General features: G+C 41.4%; 1 protein-coding gene across 1 annotated transcript in view; it reads left to right on the forward strand.

Moving 5' to 3' along the window:
* The first annotated feature begins 92 nt into the window (after nucleotides 1-92).
* Nucleotides 93-18859, forward strand: part of LOC150060401 (vomeronasal type-2 receptor 116-like) — a 47128-nt gene continuing 28361 nt past the window's right edge. The window contains exons 1-8 of the mRNA XM_090336235.1: nucleotides 93-153; nucleotides 267-460; nucleotides 5069-5153; nucleotides 5269-5503; nucleotides 7215-7306; nucleotides 8709-8839; nucleotides 9412-9492; nucleotides 10418-10481. Of these exons, the coding sequence (XP_090192361.1) occupies nucleotides 93-153; nucleotides 267-460; nucleotides 5069-5153; nucleotides 5269-5503; nucleotides 7215-7306; nucleotides 8709-8839; nucleotides 9412-9492; nucleotides 10418-10481 (943 nt within the window). The remainder of the gene's footprint in view (nucleotides 154-266; nucleotides 461-5068; nucleotides 5154-5268; nucleotides 5504-7214; nucleotides 7307-8708; nucleotides 8840-9411; nucleotides 9493-10417; nucleotides 10482-18859) is intronic.

An 18859-nucleotide genomic window follows, 5' to 3' on the forward strand; every position in this document is an offset into this window, starting at 1 on the left:
TTTGCATATGCCCAGAACACAACACACTGCCCTGAGTATTTCTTCATGGTCTGCTCACCTCTGTGCAGGAGTCAGTCCCATCAGCACACAGCATGGACATGAGGGCCTCAAGGCAGAGCCTGGGGCTGGGACTCCTGCTGCTCTGGCTCCCTGGTAAGGTAATGGAAATGTTATCTGCTCACTGTGCTCAGTTCTGTCTGGTTGTCTGGGAGTTCCTCAGGAATCCTGCATAATGATATGGGTATTTCATTCTGAATCCATGTCAGGGACCAGAGGTGCCATCCAGATGACCCAGTCTCCATCCACCCTGTCTGCATCTCCTGGAGACAAAGTCACCATCACTTGCAGGGCCAGTCAGGGCATTAGCAGTTGGTTAGCCTGGTATCAGCAGAAACCAGAGAAAGCTCCCAAGGTCTTGATATACAAAGCATTGAATTTGGAATCCAGCATCCCATCCAGGGTCAGTGGCAGTGGATCTGGAACAGAGTTCACTCTCACCATCAGCAGCTTGTAGCTTGAAGATGCTGCCACCTATTACTGTATGCAGCATTAGAACTTACCACCCACAGTGATACAACTCATAACATAAGCCTCCCAGGGAAGCAGAAGTGAGAGTCTGGGCTGCCCCAGCTGCTCCTCCTGCTGCTTCCACTTGCTGACACAGCTTCTCACATGCAGCCAGGCTATAAACACCACCGCAAGCTTTTTCTTTCTCTTCCCCCCACCTTTATCTTAATTTTAATTTTCTTCCTTTTTTGCCAATTGTGGGCTTAAACTCAGGGCCTGGGCACCGTCACTAAGCCTTTTTGTGGTAAAAGCTAAGGCACTACTACTTGAGCCAAAGCGCATCTTTCAGTTTTTGAATGGTTACTTGGAGACAACAGTTTTACAGGGACTTTTCTGCCCAGGCTGGCTTCCGGTCACTATCCTTAGATCTCAGGCTCCTGAGTATCTGCTATTACAGGTGTAAGCTACCAGCATCTGGCTACTGCAAGCTTTTAATTGAAATTTGTCCATATCCTCCTCTATATCTCTCTCTCTTTTCTCCTCCTCTACCCCAAAAGCACAGACATGGCAATGTAGTTTTTCATATGAAGGAATCATATGGGATTCAAAGAATAAAAATCAAACTTTCCAATATTTTCCAAGCAGGATTTTTTTGTGTCCGTCCTGGGGCTTGAACTCAGGGTCAGGGCATGATGCACAGAGAACTCCCTGCCAAACCTGGCACAACCATGTCAGCATAAAACCCCACAATGCTGAATTCTATAGATGATAGTGTTGGCAGACAGGGCATGGACTTCCATGTTCTCTAGCAGATGGGAACCCAAGTGAAAAAGAAACATTAAAATTTTTAAGACTTCATGTACTTTGAACAGGTGCTGTTATTTACCATGAAATCTCAGACAATTGTGATTATTTTTTTCAATTGTTTTCACCAGGCAATTGGAGACCACTACAACAAGAAAACAAATGTGAAAGGAATCATTGGCACACTGAGACAATTCTGTCCATGTAAAGATCCTCTGGTTAAAGACACTGAGTGTTATAACTACTGCATTATAAATATACAACCTAAGTTACACTTGTATGTTTCTTTGACTCATGCTATTAGGTTGCCCCAGAGAGTTTTAGAAGAGAATATATATGAATAGATGCATAGATACATATATACCTATATAAACATATGGACCTCTATATATGTACACACATATATATCTACATATATATATATATACACACACATGCATCCTTCTTTACAACACTATGGGTGTGTTTCTCAAAACAATGGCTGGCTCATTAATAAATAACTACCTAGGAGAGAGTGTGGTATATTTAACCTGTTGGGTCATGCTGAACGATATGACAGGCATTAGATGGACTTCATCGCTCCTAACTCGAGCTTTAAGAATGTGTTTTCACAGCCAGTCTTTCTTCCTCTATAAACCTGTTCTTTAGTCTCAAACAAGCATTTTAATAATTTGTGATTCTTGAATCCATTCTTGTGATGGTGATGGGGGTTTTCTTCCAAGAGCTTACCAATGAAGATTTAGAGAGAGAGCAGGAGCTCCATCAACTTGCTAGCCTAGACTGTGAGCAAAACAATCTTAAGATGGGCAGCTTTCTTCAACATAAAAAGAAGTTATGAATGGTCACTGAACCACAACTACGTTTTTTCAGAAGCTCACAGTGTTTGGGACCCAAAGGAGATAAAGAGTGTAACAAAGTTCATAGAAATTTGAGTCTATGAATTGTTTCATTCTCTATATTTGGTGTATTTACCAATCTTGGAAAAAAGAGAATATTTTACCAGGCTAAATCTGCTGTGGAGTTGGTTTGGTATGTACAAAAATCTCTTCTCAGAATATGTTCCTAAATTCTAGAAGCTTTATCAAATGTACTTTAAAGTGTTGGTTTGAAGGTTGTGACAGTAGGTTAAAAAACAAAAAGATATTAAATCATAAGATGTGGTAATAAAAAATAAATAAATGTGTTGCCATCCAAATATAATATTTTTCTTAATGTTTTAGGATATGTCAAATATCCAAAATTTGAATACACTTTGGAAATTTATGCCAGTTCCATCCAGTGTACAATATGCCACTGGAAAAAATTACTCAAGACATATAGTCATATTGCCACAAGACATAAGGAGAATATGAGACAGTTCCCAGAATTTCCAAATTTCCTTGTCCTCCACTTTTAGTGTGGAACAGCGTACTTGTTAGGTTGGAATAGTTTTGTTCACAGACCAAAGGGCACACTGAAAGAGGCAGATAAAAGGACCCAAGGGTACAGGAAAGTTGAAGCTCACTATAGAGCAGACACTCATCCTTTCTTAGTATAGGAATGCTCTGTAATGTCAATCACTCAGAATCCTGTGTAAACACAATGAGGCAAACACACAAACCAGCAGCTGTATGCAGGCATCAGACATTCTCCACATGCACCATTCAATCTACTTTCTGAACTCAGTCGTCATTTGTAAGACTCCAAGATCTTCACAATTTATGATCTGTGGGAAACAATGGGAAGGAAGGAAGAAAGTCAGGGAAGGGAATATGGCCAGTAAGGACATACTATGTGCTACACACTACCTATTATTGAGAATGGCCACAGCTCAATCCAATGGAGAGATAGGGAAAATGCTTTTGGGTTTTTCTCACTAAGAGTGGGGGCTCAGGTGCATCACTATTCTCTCATGGCCACTGAGGAAATTCTGAGGGTGTTCATTCCTGGCATGGAATTCTGTTTTGTGTACAGGCAGAGGTCTCCCTCTCCTGCTTCAAGATGACAGTGAGACACAAGGTGACTTGTGCCGAGATACCAGCCTTGCCTGATAATCGTCCTTCAAATAGTTTAGTGTTTTACATCTTTCTAGAAGTAGATTCTGGCAGAATTATTTAAAGCCAGTTTTCTTTTTTTCATATATTTTTTATTGTAATTAATAGAAGGGTTACATGATATTTGCCAGATAGATGCACCATCTATAAAGCCAGTTTTCTGCAAAGCATTCACTCCTGGAAACATAGTAGGAGGGTTTTCCTCAGGCATCAGTGTCATAATCTGGCTACTACCGAATAAGAACTTCAGAGTGCCTTGGTACACTGTCTGAAAGCTCAGACAGTGCTGTCTCCACGCTAATGAGCTAGGATGGGTGATCCAAGTTCATGAATAGGAATGACATTTCAGATGGACAAATGTAAGTCCAAGTTTTATCCATATCTAAGAATCTTCTCAATGTTTACCTGCCTACACTGGCTTGACAAGAGATCCAGAGTCTCTCCTAAAGATGGCCAGAGCAAAGCAGGTGTCTGGATCAGATTGATGCCCTTCCTTCTTACGTCAGAGGGGGAAAAAAAAGAAGCAAAAAATAATCAAGAACGTCAAACACTAGAGGCACTGATTTTGACTGGACAGCAAGTGCACAGATTCTGGAGACATTAACATGAACAGTTATAACATCGTTCATCACAATTTCCTGGTGATAAGAGGAATAAACACAAATGGCAGAAAATCTCAGAACTTGGAAGATTCCACAATGTACTATGTTATCTCTCATCTCTTTTGCTGTCCCTTGGTTATATCATATTGTTACAGTATCTCACTTTGTTATCTGATATGTTGGATATATTTGTATTTGGTTATTTGAAATTGGATAGGAAAGGGGGGAAAACAGGATGGAGGGGCTGGGGGGAGGGTAATGGGGACCAAGACATGTGAAAGGGTATCAGTGTATGTGAATTAATGAACCTTCTATCTGGCAGATATCATGTAACCCTTTTATTAATTACAATAAAAAATATAAAAAATAAAGAGTATGAGCGAAAGTGATACAACTACTTCTATAAAAAAATAAAACCATGTAGCCTGTTTAATGCAGAACAAGAAAGACACCTGCAGCCATGGAACATGGTGGATCTGTTAAGTGAGTCACATTGGAACAGTTATGTCCCTTCTCCTTATCCTATGACTGCTTCCAGTGAATTATCATTTCAATTTCAAATAATAAAATTATTTTAAAGGATAAACACTGGGTAAGAAAACAGTGTTTGTTTTACCCATTAGAATTATTTGAGGAAGTAAAGATATCCATATGGTAGAATATGAGCATTGAAGAAATACATTGAGAGGCAGAGCTCAGGCTCTAAATATCACTTCCCAGTAACAGCACAAAAACATAAAACTAAAATGAAGGAATTACTTCATAATCAGGCAACAATTTAGTAGCTCATTCTTTAAATCAATTCTGTATAATCCTTTCAAATATGGATATGTTCCTTCATCCCATAAAACTATTAGATAAGTCACTCCATCCAATGTTTATGTGTTATGCACTACAGTTATAGCTTTCAAAGCATCTGCTGAAATAAAATGACCACTGGAGGAGAGCACTGTCAGCAGAACACTGACTGCCCTGCTGCACCCTGCTATATATATGCTGAATTACTGAAGTGATCCCATCCTAGAGCTGTGCCCAGTACAGCCCAGCCCCTACATTTGAATATGGCCAGAACACAGCACCCTGGCCTGAATATTTCTTCATGGCCTGCTCACCCCTGTGCAGAAGTCAGTCCCATCAGAACACAGCATGGACATGAGGGCCTCAAGGCAGATCCTGAGCCTGGGAATCCTGCTGCTCTGGTTCCGAGGTAAGGAAACACAGCAATGGAAATGTCATCAGCTCACTGTGCTCAGTTGTCTGGTTGTCTGGAAGATCTTCAGGAATCCTGCATAATGATATGGATATTTCATTCTGTTTCCAAGTCAGAGGCCAGAGGTGCAAGACTCCATCCACTCTGTCTGCATCTCTAGGAGACAGAGTCACAATCACTTGGAGGAACAATCAGAGCATTGGTGATTACTTAAACTGGTACCAGCAGCATCCAGGGAAAGCTCCTAAACTCCTGATCTATACTGCAGATATTTTGGCATCTGTGGCCCCATCCAGGTTCATTGACAGTGAACAGGAGAAAGACTTCACTCTCACCATCAGATGCCTGTAAACTGAAGATGTGGCCACTTATTACTGCCAACAGTATGATGAGTTTCCTCCCACAGTGATTACAAGTCATAACATAAACCTCCCTGGGAAGCAGAAGTGAGAGTCTGGGCTGCCCCAGCTGCTCCTCCTGCTGCCTCCACCTGCTGACACAGCTTCTCACATGCAGCCTGGCTCTGAACATTACTGCAAGCGTTTAATCAAAAGTTGTAAAAATGCTCCTTTGTCTCTTTGTCTCTATCCCTTCTCAGCCCCAGAAGCATAGACCTGGCCATGTCTCTTGTCCTATAAATACATCATTTGTGATTCTCACAGCAAAACAGAAGCCAGCCATGGTTCTCCAAGCAGGATTTGTTTGCGTAAAGTTAATGGCTCTAATCTTTAGTTTCTAAAATCCTGAGGTATCCAGTGAAGTTGGAAGTAGGAGTTGGAGATTTTTTGGCTCTGTAAAGCTGCTTGAGGATTTGAGCTGCAAACTTCTGTGATTTTGCACCTGTGGAAAACCCCAATATGGGTCACTGATGCTCTCACCTGCCCAACAACCTCTCCAGAGGAATCACCAGGCCTAAACGCTGGTCAGGTGTCAGCGTGCACTTCTCAATAAAAACAAAATTCTCAAATCTCATAGAAAGTTCGCAAATGATACAACTCTGTAGGAATCCCAGGATTTCAGAAATGAGCTTTCACAAAGCAATTATAAGGATCATAATGGATTGAGATAGCTGACAATCCAGGGTGCCACTCAATCAGAAATATTTCACCTAAGTGATGGCGCTTAGGCGATGGAACTCAACTATATTTGATTCTAACTTTTATGTACCAATGTAGAATCACGGGAAAAATCTTCATTAAGTCTTGAAAAAATCTGTAAAGAGGTGGGAATTGTGTGAAATATCACAAGTTGTTCATGATGTTGCATAGGAACAAGCTATTTCAATAAAAAAAAATCAGATGCAAGGTCTGGAGTTTGGCTAGTGATAGAATGCTTGCCTTACAAACATGAAGCTCTGCGTTCAATTCCTTGGTTCCACGTTGAGAGAAATATTTGAAAACAAATTTGGGCATCAGTTTCCATGGGACTGATTCCCTTAGTCAGCACATGGCACATGGCACATTCTGCTATGGCAGAATGCTTTGAAGATTCAGCAAAGAGTCTGCATTCCACTGTTGTTCACCTCAGGTACAACTCAGGTCCCCTGGTCTTTATCAATATCACATCTTTGGCATCTTATACAGAACATATCTTCTAGGCTACCAACTTCCTTGGGGACAGTCAGTTCTCAGAATTCATCATGAAAACTATAGATATTTTTCCTTTTGTCAGAGGAGAGGACTCCTGTGAATGTCGCACTGAATATGAACTGCAAACATGTGGAATAGGACCAGCTTTGTGAATTGAATACTCTGGGGAAAATTCATTCTAGACTATGGGACTCCATACTGACAATCCTAACGATTGCGATGTCAAAAGAAGGCCACCAGAGGGCAAGCCAACCTCCCAATCTGCAAAGAATTTACACACTCCAGGCACATGTCTTCCTCAGGAGTCTACAGCTGACAGGAGACTGTGGATGAGGGACATTTACTGACTTTCCTCATGGTTGGTGAGAACGGCAAAGTAGTCAGCCAGCCACACAGAGCGGGAAAACTGGGCTCCTGATGGCTCAGTCTCCCAACCTGCTCATGGCCTTCAGTCTGGGCTCCATCCCAGGGAGTGGGGAGCATTTTCCTCCACTGAAGACAAGGCCACCACAGGGCAGGGCCTTTGTCACCCCCAGGTTCTCAACTCCATCACCCTGATAGGTGACTGCTTCTTTCTGAGTCCATATCAAGAATGTCAGCCCTGGACAGAGGACCCTGACCCACATCTCTCTAGGTTATTCCAGTGCATCAAAGTTGAGGTCAGCCTTCACATCTCCACACTGGCTAACACCTCATGAATACTTAGAAAAATGACTGCAGACTCACCTTTGGACATGACTTGTTCAGCCTGACCACAGAAAGATGTGCATGGCATGTATTCTTCATCCTATTTAGGTGCATTTTGACGTGTCACTAACACTGTCAGAATGCCTAGGCTCTGGGATATGCATGATGAAAGCAAAATGGCTCCTCTTGCTATTTGACTGAGAATGAGGATTCAGGGAAAAGGCATGAAGTGAAAACTGAGTCATCAACTTTCTATCCATTCTTCATCCAGATCCAAAATATTTGGCACTCTCACTTTCTCCCTCTCTCCCTCTCTCCCTCTCTCCCTCCCTCCTTCTCTCCCTCCCCCCCTCTCTATTTCTCTCTCTCTCTCTCTCTCTCTCTCTCTCTCTCTCTCTCTCTCTCTCTCTCTCTCTCTCTCTCTCTCTCTCTCTCTCTGTACCTTCTCCCTACCACCTCCCCTCCTCTCACAGATGTGAATATCAAGACTGGTGTCTATGTAGACATGCTGTTTTCACTCACTGGGGACAGTGTCCTGTATCTCTGGGTAGCAGAGCCTCATGTCCAGCATCAAAATGTATCATGTTATGCACATAATTTGTGGTAAGTAATCTTAAATGATAAAGAGTGGCCAAATATGAGAGCTCTGAGATTAGGGAAAAGTATAATTTGCATACAGTGGATACAAAACACCCAAAGTTTCAATGCTGGCTAATTTGGGTCCTTATTGAGGAATCAGCATAAAATTGCATCTGCAAAATTTGCTTCAAGAATTGCTGATAGTAAATAAAAGATCTAAGAAGAAACAGGAATATATTTCAATATATTTATAAACTACCTTGTGACATCAGTTGCTTTTGTGCATTATACATTTGGAAATATATATAATTGTCAATTATCTGGAGACAAATTTATGTGTCTTTCCTCTGGTGTGGTATCCCTCTGGATGTATGGCCTGTGTTTACTCACTGAGAGCAGCCAAATGTACAGATGGGCCAAGCCCTGCCCAGCCCCTGCTCAATTACATGTGCCCAGATCTCAGCCCACTGCCCTGAGCACTTCTTCAGAATCTGCCCACACCCTGGGCAGCAATCCATCAGTCAGCACATAGCATGGACATGAGAACCCCTGCTCAGCTCCTTGGGTTCCTGCTGCCCTGCCTCCCAGGGGCAATATTTGGGATTAACACAGCTCAATGTGATCCATGAAGCATTATTTTTTTAGGACAACCTTCTTATAACTTGACTAATAATGTGGCTATTTGTTGTGTTTTCAGAGGCCAAGTGTGACAGCCAGAACACCAAGTCTCCATCCACCTCGTCTGCATCTCTAGGAGGCACAGCCACCATCAGTTACAGGGCCAATCAGACCATTTATTATGCTATAGCCTGTTACCAGCCAACAATAGTGAAGCTTCTAAACTCCTGATCTATGGTAATATTAATTTGTCATCTGGGGTTCCATCCAGGTTCCAATTCAGTGGATCTGGGACATATCAGCAGCCTGCAATTTAAAGATGTTACCACTTATTACAGTCAATATGCTTACAGTACTCCTCCCACAGTCATAATATAAACCTCCCTGGGAAGCAGAAGTGAGAGTCTGGGCTACCCCAGCGGCTCCTCCTGCTGCCTCCACCTGCTGACACTGCTTCTCACATGCCGCCTGGCTCTGAACACTACTGCAAACTTTTAATCAAAATTCTAAAAGTGCTCAGTGGTCTCTTTGTCCCTGTTCCTTCCCTGTCCTAGACCTCGCCATGTTTCTTGTATAAATACATCAATTGTGATTCACACAGCAAAACAGAAGCCAGCCATGATTCTCCAAGTAGGAATTGTTTACATAAAGGAAATGGCTCTAATCATTAAATTTTAAACTCCTGAGGTATTCAGTGAAGTTGGACTAGTTGGGTATTTTCTGGTTCTGCGAAGCTACTTGAGGGTTGGGCTGCAAAATTTTGTGAATTCTCCACCTTGTAGGAAAAGCCAGTGTGGGTCACTGATGCTCTCAACTGCCCAACAACCTCTCCAGAGGATTCACCAGGCCTTACCTCTGATCAGGTGTTAGCTTTCTTATCTTAAGAAATACTTGGGCACAGCCTAGTGGTAGTATTTGCCTAGTATGCATGAAGCTCTTGGTTCAATTCCTGGTTACTATATACATAGAAAAGGCTGTAAGCAGCACTGTAGCTTCAGTGGCAGAGATCTACCCTTGAACAAAATCTGTTCAAGAACAGTGTACAGGCCCTGATTTCAAGCCCCAGGATTGGCATTAAAAAAGGAAAGATAATAGGGACCAAGACATGAGAAAGGGTATCAATGTTTGTGAAGTAAGGCACCTTCTACCTGTTGAATATAATGTAACTCTTCTATTAATTACAATAAAAATACATGAAAAAAGAAAGGAAAATACCATATTCTCTCCTGTTTCCAAATCTCTTAGCAAGTTTCCTAATGACACAACACTGAAGATCACTAAAGAGCAGACACTTCTTATCCTGTCTTTGTATAGGATTGCTCTGTAATGCCAATCACTCTTAAACAGGATGAAGCAAGCACACAAACCAGCAGTTAGTTGTTTGCTGGCATTGACCATTCACATGAACCATTCAGTCATATTGGACATTCAGTCACCACCAGTAAGGCATGCTCCAAGCTATATGCTATCAATTGCTGAGAATGACTGCAGACAAACCAATGTGGAAAGAGGGAAAAATACCTTTGGATTACTCTCCCTAAGATGAAGGGCTCAGGTATGCAAGGAAATATCCTTCCATGGCCACCGATGAAATTCTGAGGGTGCTCATTCCTGACACGGTGTTCTTTTTTGTGTGTTGGTAAAAGTGTCCACTCTTGCTTCAAGATGAGAGTGAGACACACTTTAGCCAGTAGAAGACAGCATATACATGTTGCAAAGCAATACCAAGATACTAGCACTGCCTGATAATCCAGCTAAAACATGGTTTATAATTTTACATCTTTCTAGGAAAGTGATTCTGAAAGCATGCTCGATAGCCAGTTCCTGCATAGCATTGGCTCCTGGAAACACGGTAGGAGGATTTTACTTGGCCTCTGGAAGAACTTGTAGTATCCAGGCTCCAGGGCGTGGACACTGAAGGCACAGACAGTCCCTGTCCTCACGGGGATGAGCTAGAATGGGACATCCATATCAAGGAACAGATGTAATATATCTGATGGTCAAATGAATGTACAGCTTTTCAAGACCATTCTCAATGTTTCTGTGCCTACACTGACTTGGCAAGAGAGGCAAACCGTGTCCTTAATATGCCCACAGCAAAGCAGATGTCAGCGTTTCTCTGTCAGGCTGATGCTCGTCCTCTACCTTCCTAAGAGTGAGGGGAAAAAAAATAAAAACAAGAAACAGTAACAATAAAAACCAGAGGCATTTATTGTGGAGGGCCTGTTCAGAGAGTACAGAAATATTTGATAAAATGAACAGGTGTGACATCACTAGTCAGACTTCCCTGATGATAAATGGAATCATCACGAATGGAAGAAGACCAGCAGAACATAGAAGATTCCAAATGAAAAAAAATTATGTCGCTCATTTAATACTGGACAGGAAAAACACTTAAAGCCATGGAAGATGGTATTCACCATCTGTGAGTTAATTGGAAGAGCTATCCTTTTTCTCCTTTTTCTCCGCCTTCCTTCAGTGAAATATCATTCCACTTTAAAAGAGTAAAATTATTTTAAATCTGAAGAGTTTGTGTACTCATTAGAATTGTTTGAGGAAGTGGAGATACTCCTCACTTGGTAGAGCAACAGCCTTCAGCAAAAATGCTTAGAGACAACACACGGGCCAGACCACATTCTCAACAACAACAACAAAAAAAAAAACAAGGGTAAAAAAGGAATTGAGAGTGAGTTAAAAATGGAATAGCTAGGGGGATGGAAAATGTCACCGAGACAATAGGGGTTCTACCTAGCTCTCTCCCACAAAAAGAAAGAACCTGGGAATCCCACAAGCCAACTACCTTAAGAAATCCATAACAAACTCAAGAAGTAACAGAGAAGGACTCAAACCGAAAAAGAAAGCCAGATAAAGCTTACATCCAACTTTCTCAAAGAATTCAAAATGCAAGGACCCCTCCCCACCCCTCGCCGCCGGCTCCAAGCCAAGAAAAGCCGCGGCGGAGGGTGCTGGGCTGGGCAGCCCCGACCGCCATAGTATTCAGCATAGACCGGGCCAGCAGCAGAAGCCAGATGCAGGAACCAGCACAGACCAGAACAGGAAGCAGCAGAACCCAGATGGGGACCACAGCGGCAGCGGAGATCCAAGGGGAGTGAACGATTCTCCAACACCATGGAGCACCCACAGCCAAACGCAGAGGAGTGAGTAGCCCAGCGGGTCCCCAAACCCATCGGGAAAGCAGAGCTGGTGCCAAGCTATAGAACTTAACTCAGACCCTTCCACACCGCCTGAGAAAGACTGGCAAGGACAGGGGGGCAAGGAATTTAGAATCCTGTCCCTTCCCTCAACAGGCTCCTCCCCCAGGTCATTGACTGGAGACTGACACTGACAGGCGGGCGGGCGCTCAGACCCAGCACCACACCAAGGGAGGCGGAGATGTCTCAGCCCCCACTCTCCCAACAGCCGCCTCCCCAGGCCTCAGACTGGAGACTGACAGGCAGGCAGGTGCTAAATCCCAGCACCCCACCAAAGGTGGCGGGGGTGTCCCTGCTACCACCCCCGTACAACAGGTTCCTTTTCCAGGCCTTTGACCGGACACTGACAGGCGGGAGGGCACTAAGACAATACCCCACCAAACAGGGCAGAGCTGTCCCAGCTCACTTGCCCAACAGGTTCCTCTCCCAGGCCACTGGGTATGGAGAGTGGGGGGCGCTGAGACCCTGCATTACAACAGTGGGTAGTGTCTGTGGGAGTCTGGGAACCAGCATCTGTCCCACTCAAATCTCCCAATTACCTTGTTTTTCCCCCTTCCCTTTTCTATTTCAAATAAACAAATATATGTATATGCAATATACCAGATAACAAAGTCAGATACAGTAACAATATGAGATTAACCAAAGGGCAAAAAGAGAGAAGAGAAATAACATAGTACATTAAGAATAACAACCACACAAGATAAAGCTCTTCTTTCCATAGCCTAGATATCCCTTCATTCAGTCTCATCCTATATGACCCTCTGTACTAGGTTTTGAGCTATTGTAATCCTCTGCTAGGAGAGTCCTTGATGTGTACTAATTATTACAAATGAGGGAAAACATTGAACCTATGTTCCTTTGGGTCTGGCTAACTTCACTGAATATGATTTTTTCCAAATATTTCCATTTCCTTACAAATGGGGGGATGTCATTCTTTCTGATGGCTCCATAGAATTCCATCATGTATAAGTACCACATCTTCTTGATCCAGTCACCTATTGAGGGGCATATGGGATGGTTCCATATTTTTGCTATGGTAAATAGTGCTGTAGTGAACATCGTTGTGTTACTGGCTTTAGTATGTCCTTGTTTCTGGATGATTGGGTAAAGGCCAAGGAGTGAGATTGCTGGGTGCTAGGGGAACTCTTATGTTTAGTCTTTTGAGGAATTGCCATACTGCTTTACAGAGTGGTTGAATGAGTTTACACTTCCCACCAACAGTGCAGTAGTGATCTCTCCTGGCCACATCCCGTCCAGCATCTGTTGTCATTAGTTTTCTTGACCATGGCCATTCTAATTGGAGTGAGGTAGAACCTCAAAGTGGTTTTGATTTGCACTGCTTTTATGGCCAGAGATGTCAAGCATTTCTTCATGTGTCTATAGGCCATTCTTACTCTTCAGAGAAGACTCTCTTTAAGACTTTAAACCATCTTTTAATGGATGGTTGTTTCTTTGAATATTTGTTTTGGAGTTACTTTTTTTTCTTTTTTTATATATTTTTTATTTAATAAAAGGGTTACATGATATTTGCCATATAGAAGGTACATTAATTCACATACATTGATATCCTTTCACATGTCTTGATCCCCATTATCCTCCCCCTACCCCCCAGCCTAGTTTTCCCCCCTTCCCTATTCAATTTCAAATAACCAAATACAAATATATCCAATATATCAGATAACAAAGTGAGATACTGTAACAATATGAGATAACCAAGGGACAACAAAAGAGATGAGAGATACTATAGTACATTAAGGACATTAATCATTCATTATATGGCTTTTGTTTCAATATCCTGAAGGTCCTTTCAATTAGCTTCATACTATATGGCCTTATGTATCAAGGTTTTGCTCTATTGCAGATCTCTGCTAGTAGAGCCCAAGGTTTCTACTGATTATGACAAATGAGGGAAACCATTGAGCCTAAGTTCCTTTGAGTCTGGCTTACTTCACTTAATATGATTTTTTCTTCTAAGTTTTTCCATTTCCTAACAAATGGGGTGATGTCATTTTTTCTGACAGCAGGATAGAATTCCATTGTGTATAAGTACCACATCTTGTTGATCCATTCATCAACTGAGGGATATCTGGGTTGGTTCCATATCTTTGCTATAGTAAATAATGCTGCAATGAACATTGTTGTGCTAGTGGATTTAGTATGCCCTAGTTTCTGGATGGTTGGGTAAATGCCAAGTAGTGGAATTGCTGGGTCATAAGGGAGCCCTATGTTTAGCCTTTTGAGACACTACCATACTTCTTTCCATAGTGGTTAAACAAATTTGCACTCCCACCAACAGTGTAGTAGTGATCCCTCCTGGCCACATCCCCTCCAGCATCTGTTGTTATTAGTTTTCCTGATCCTGGCAATTCTAACTGGAGTGAGGTGGAATCTTAGCGTTGTTTTCATTTGCATTTCTTTTATGACCAGAGATGTTGAGCATTTCTTCATGTGTCCATCGGACATTTTTGTTTCTTCTTCAGAAAAGACTCTCTTTAAGTCTTTGGCCCATCTTTTAATGGGATGGTTGTTACTTTGGAGATTAGTTTGGGAGTGATTCAATTTTTTGTGCTGTTGATATATTTTAGATATGAGGCCTTTGTCCGCTGTATGGTTGGTAAAGATCTTCTCCCACTCTGTAGGCTTCCTAATTAATTTACTAGGCATCTCCTGTGCCATACAAAAGCTCTGCAGTTTAATGCAGTCCCACTTATCCAGACTTTCTCTGATTTGTTGTGATTCTTGGTCCTTATTAAGAAAGTTTCGACCTGTGCCAAGGAGGCCTAGTGTATCTCCTATTCCTTCTTGTAAAGTTTTCAGTGCGTCAGGTTCTACCACCAGGTCTTTGATCCATTAGGAGTTAATTCTAGTGCAGGGTGACAAAGAAGGATCCAACTTTAGTTTTCTGCAGGTGCTTAACCAGTTCCGACAGCACAATTTGTTGAAGAGGCTATCTTTCTTCCATTCTATTTTTTTGGGTCCCTTGTCAAAGATTAGGTGGCCATAGTTCTATGGTATAATATCTGGGTCTTCAGTTCTATTCCATTGGTCTTAAGGCCTGTTCTTGTGCCAGTACCAAGCTCTTTTGACAATTATAGACCTATAATAGAGTCTAAAGTTTGGAATTGAAATTCCTCCTGAGCTGTTCTTTCTGCTAAGAAGTGTTTTTGCTCTACGGGGTCTTTTATTGTTCCATATGAAATTTTGGATTGCCTCTTCTATTTCTTTAAAGAATGACATTGGGATATTGATGGGTATTGCATTGAATTTGTTGATAGCTCTTGGCAAGGTGGTCATTTTCACGATGTTGATTCTTCCAATCCAGGAGCATGGGAGGTTTTCCCATTTCCTCAGTCTGCTTTAATTTCTGAGAATCAGAAAAGCATGGCTCTGCCCTTGGAGCTCAAGTATTTGGCTGGGCCCCGCCTCTGGGAACAGAGCAGACACCTGCTGGTCCTGCTGAAAGACCCTGGGAACTCCCAAACCCCAGACCCTTGGCTGGGGGCCCGCCCCTGGAAGCAGCACAGAAAAACCAACCCTCTGCCCAGCATGCTCAGACTGAAGCTCACAGATCCATCCCATGGCCCATTGTGAGGCCACTGTTTGGGCCAAGAGCTAGTTGTGCAGCAACACATAAGTTTTATCTAATACTTTCCAAACTTTGTACTCAAATACGCTACCTGCTTACCAACTTAGGTAAGTTATACTTACGCTATACCTTTTCTCCATTACTATAATAATCTTACACGCATACGTTATTCCTTTTGTACATCCTCTGTTCTCTCTCATACTATTTTTCTATCTCTGGTCCTCTGATCATCTTTCAACCTTTATAATGCATGGATCTACCCTTGATGGCTGTTGAGCAATACTGTATATCTAGGTGTTCAATTATACTCTAGGTCCACAGAGACTTAAATACAATAGAGATTGGATTGAGAGGCTTATTTTTTTGGTCATAAATCGGTTATCAGTGGTTGTATTAGACTTGTCTGTAAGTGCACAAAAAGAAAGAGTGATAATACCAATCAAAAATTGTGAACATCTAGTGTGTGTCAGCTAAAGAGGTCGAGGTTGGTTATATCTGAAAAAATATAATCGTGTTTAGTATTAATCTTGCTCCCATTTTCAAATGGGCAGAACAAGAAACTCAAGAAAAATGTCAAATCAGGGAAAAACATCCCCCACCCAATATAAACAGACAATGGAACAGTCACTGGCAAACCTAGAGGTGAGTCTTCCAAGTGCTATACAAATGCAATTGATAAACATCCTTAATGAAAAATGTGAAAATATAAAGAAAGAGATAAGGGAGGAAGTCATAGCTAAACAAGAGGAAACCATTAACAAGGTGATAAGTGAAAAAGGAGAAGCCATAAAGGAGGCCACAATAAAGGTTTTTCAAAGAAAAATGGATGAAATCATAGAATCCACAAACAAAAAGGTGACCGAACTCCAGCAAATGTCCAAAGAAAATAAAACTACTGAGCTAACCACTCAAATGGAAATAAAGGAGATAAAGAAATCCGTACATGAACTAAAAGAAGAGATGCAAGGCATCAAAAATGAGTAACTAGAAGCAAGGGAGACGAAGAATAAAGTAGATAGCTTTGATAGCAGTTTAGACAATGCAGAAGAGATAATTTCCAGGATTGAAGATAATTTAGTTGTTATAGAGAAAGAATAGAAAATGAGACAATCCAAATCTAGGAAATATGAGAGAGCGCTTGAGGAGGTCCAAGATACAATTAGGAAGCCTCATTTAAGGCTAATTGGTATTGAGGAGGTTCTGAAGAAAGAGGTCAGTGGTATTGGACATATACTTCAGGGAATCATCTTAGAGAATTTCCCAAATATCCAGAAGGGCAGGCCCATCCATATACAAGAAGCTTTTAGAAACCCAAACAGACCTGACCAGAAAGGTACATCCCACCACCACATTATAATCCGAACTAGATCAATAGAGACCAAAGAAATGATCCTAAAGGCAGCCAGGGAAAAGGGTTCAGTAACCTATAAAGGCAAACCAATCAGAATAACCCCAGATTTCGCAGCAGAGACCATGCAAGCAAGAAGTGACTGGAAGCACATATGTCATGCCCTTAAGTCAAATGACTACCACCCAAGAATACTGTACCCAGCTAAGCTCTCATTCATAACTGAGGGAACAATAAAAACATTCCATTCCAGGGAAAAGCTGCAACATTATGTAGCAACCAAACCAACATTACAAAAAATTCTCAAAGATGTTCTACACATAGAAAACCAACATAAATGCAATACAGAGAAAGAAATGGCACCTAAACATCATACCATCTAAGTACCACAAGAACTGTCAAGACACAGGCCCTAATGAGAGCCTTTAAAAATGGCAGGAACTAATAAATATCTCTCAATCCTAACTCTCAATATCAATGGACATAACTCTCCAATTAAATGGCCTAGTCTGTCTAGTAGGATCAAAAAGCAAGATCCATAGTTCTGCTGTCTTCAAGAGACACATCTTACCCCAAAAAACGAACATTTTTTGAAAGTGAGGGGTTGGAATTAACTCTATCAAGCTAACGGCCCCCATAAACAGGCTGGAGTTGCGATCCTCACATCAGATAAAATAGACTTCAAACTAAAATTAGTGAAAAAAAGACAAAGAAAGTTACTACATACTACTAAAGGCATCTTTCCTCCAGGAAGACATAACGATCCTAAATATCTACACACCCAATCCCGGAGCTCCGAACTTCATCAAGCAAACCTTACTTACACTGAAACCATACATAGATCGAAACACAGTAATTGTTGGTGACTTTAACACACCACTCTCACCTACAGACAGATCAAGAAGGCAAAAACTCAACAGAGAAACCTTAGAACTGAACAACTATATAGACCAACTAGATCTAACAGACATCTGCAGAATATTCCACCCAGCCACAACACAATATACGTTTTTCTCAGCAGCACATGGAACATTTTTCAAAATAGACCAATCTTAGTCCATAAAACAAACCTGCACAGATTCAGAAACACTGAAATTATCCCCTGCACACTCTCAGACCACAAAAACATCAAATTGGAACTGAACACACACCTCCACCAACGAAAACCCTGTAACTCATGGAGATTGAACAACACATTGTTGAATCACCAAAGGGTCATCGAAGAGATCAGAACAGAAATCCAACAGTTTATGAAATTTAACAATAAGCAACACATAAAATACCAGCAAAGGCAGTACACAGAGGAAAATTTATAGCTCTGAGTGCCTATACCAACAAGATGGAAAAATCACAAACCAACAAGTTAATGTGCCACCTTAAGCTCCTGGAAAAAGAGCAACAAACCAACCCTAATCCCAGTAGAAGGAAGCAAATTATTAAAATCAAAGCAGAATTAAATGATTTGGAATCCAAAAAACTATAGAAATAATCAACAAAACAAGTAGTTCTTTGAAAGAATTGACAATATTGACAAACCCTTAGCAAATCTTACCAAAAAAAGAAGAGAGCATACCGAAAAAACAAAATCGCAGATGAAAATGGTAATATCATGACAGAAATTACCAAGATCTACAGTATCATGAGGGAATACTTCTCAAACCTTTACGCCAACAAATTTGAGAATCTAGAAGAAATGGATGAATTCCCAGCCAATATTAACATACCCACACTGAATCAAGAAGAACTAACCCAACTCAACAGGCCTATTTCAAGCTCTGAAATAGAAATGGCAATAAGAGAACTTCCACCTAAGAAAAGCCCAGGGCCAGATGGATTCACAGCTGAATTCTATAAGGTCTTCAAAGCAGAGCTCACACCAATACTCCTCAAGCTCTTCAACGAAATTAAAAATGAAGGTTCTTTATCAAACTCCTTCTATGAAGCCAGCATAACCCTCCTCCCCAAACCAGACAGAGATTCATCAAAGAAAGAGAACTATAGACCTATTTCTTTGATGAACATTGATGCAAAATTTCTCAACAAAATACTGGCCAACTGTCTACAACAACTTATCAAAAAAATTA

Source organism: Megascapheus bottae, chromosome 7 (assembly GCF_031878675.1).
Source record: "Megascapheus bottae isolate mThoBot1 chromosome 7, mThoBot2.hap1, whole genome shotgun sequence".
Lineage (NCBI taxonomy): Eukaryota > Metazoa > Chordata > Mammalia > Rodentia > Geomyidae > Megascapheus > Megascapheus bottae.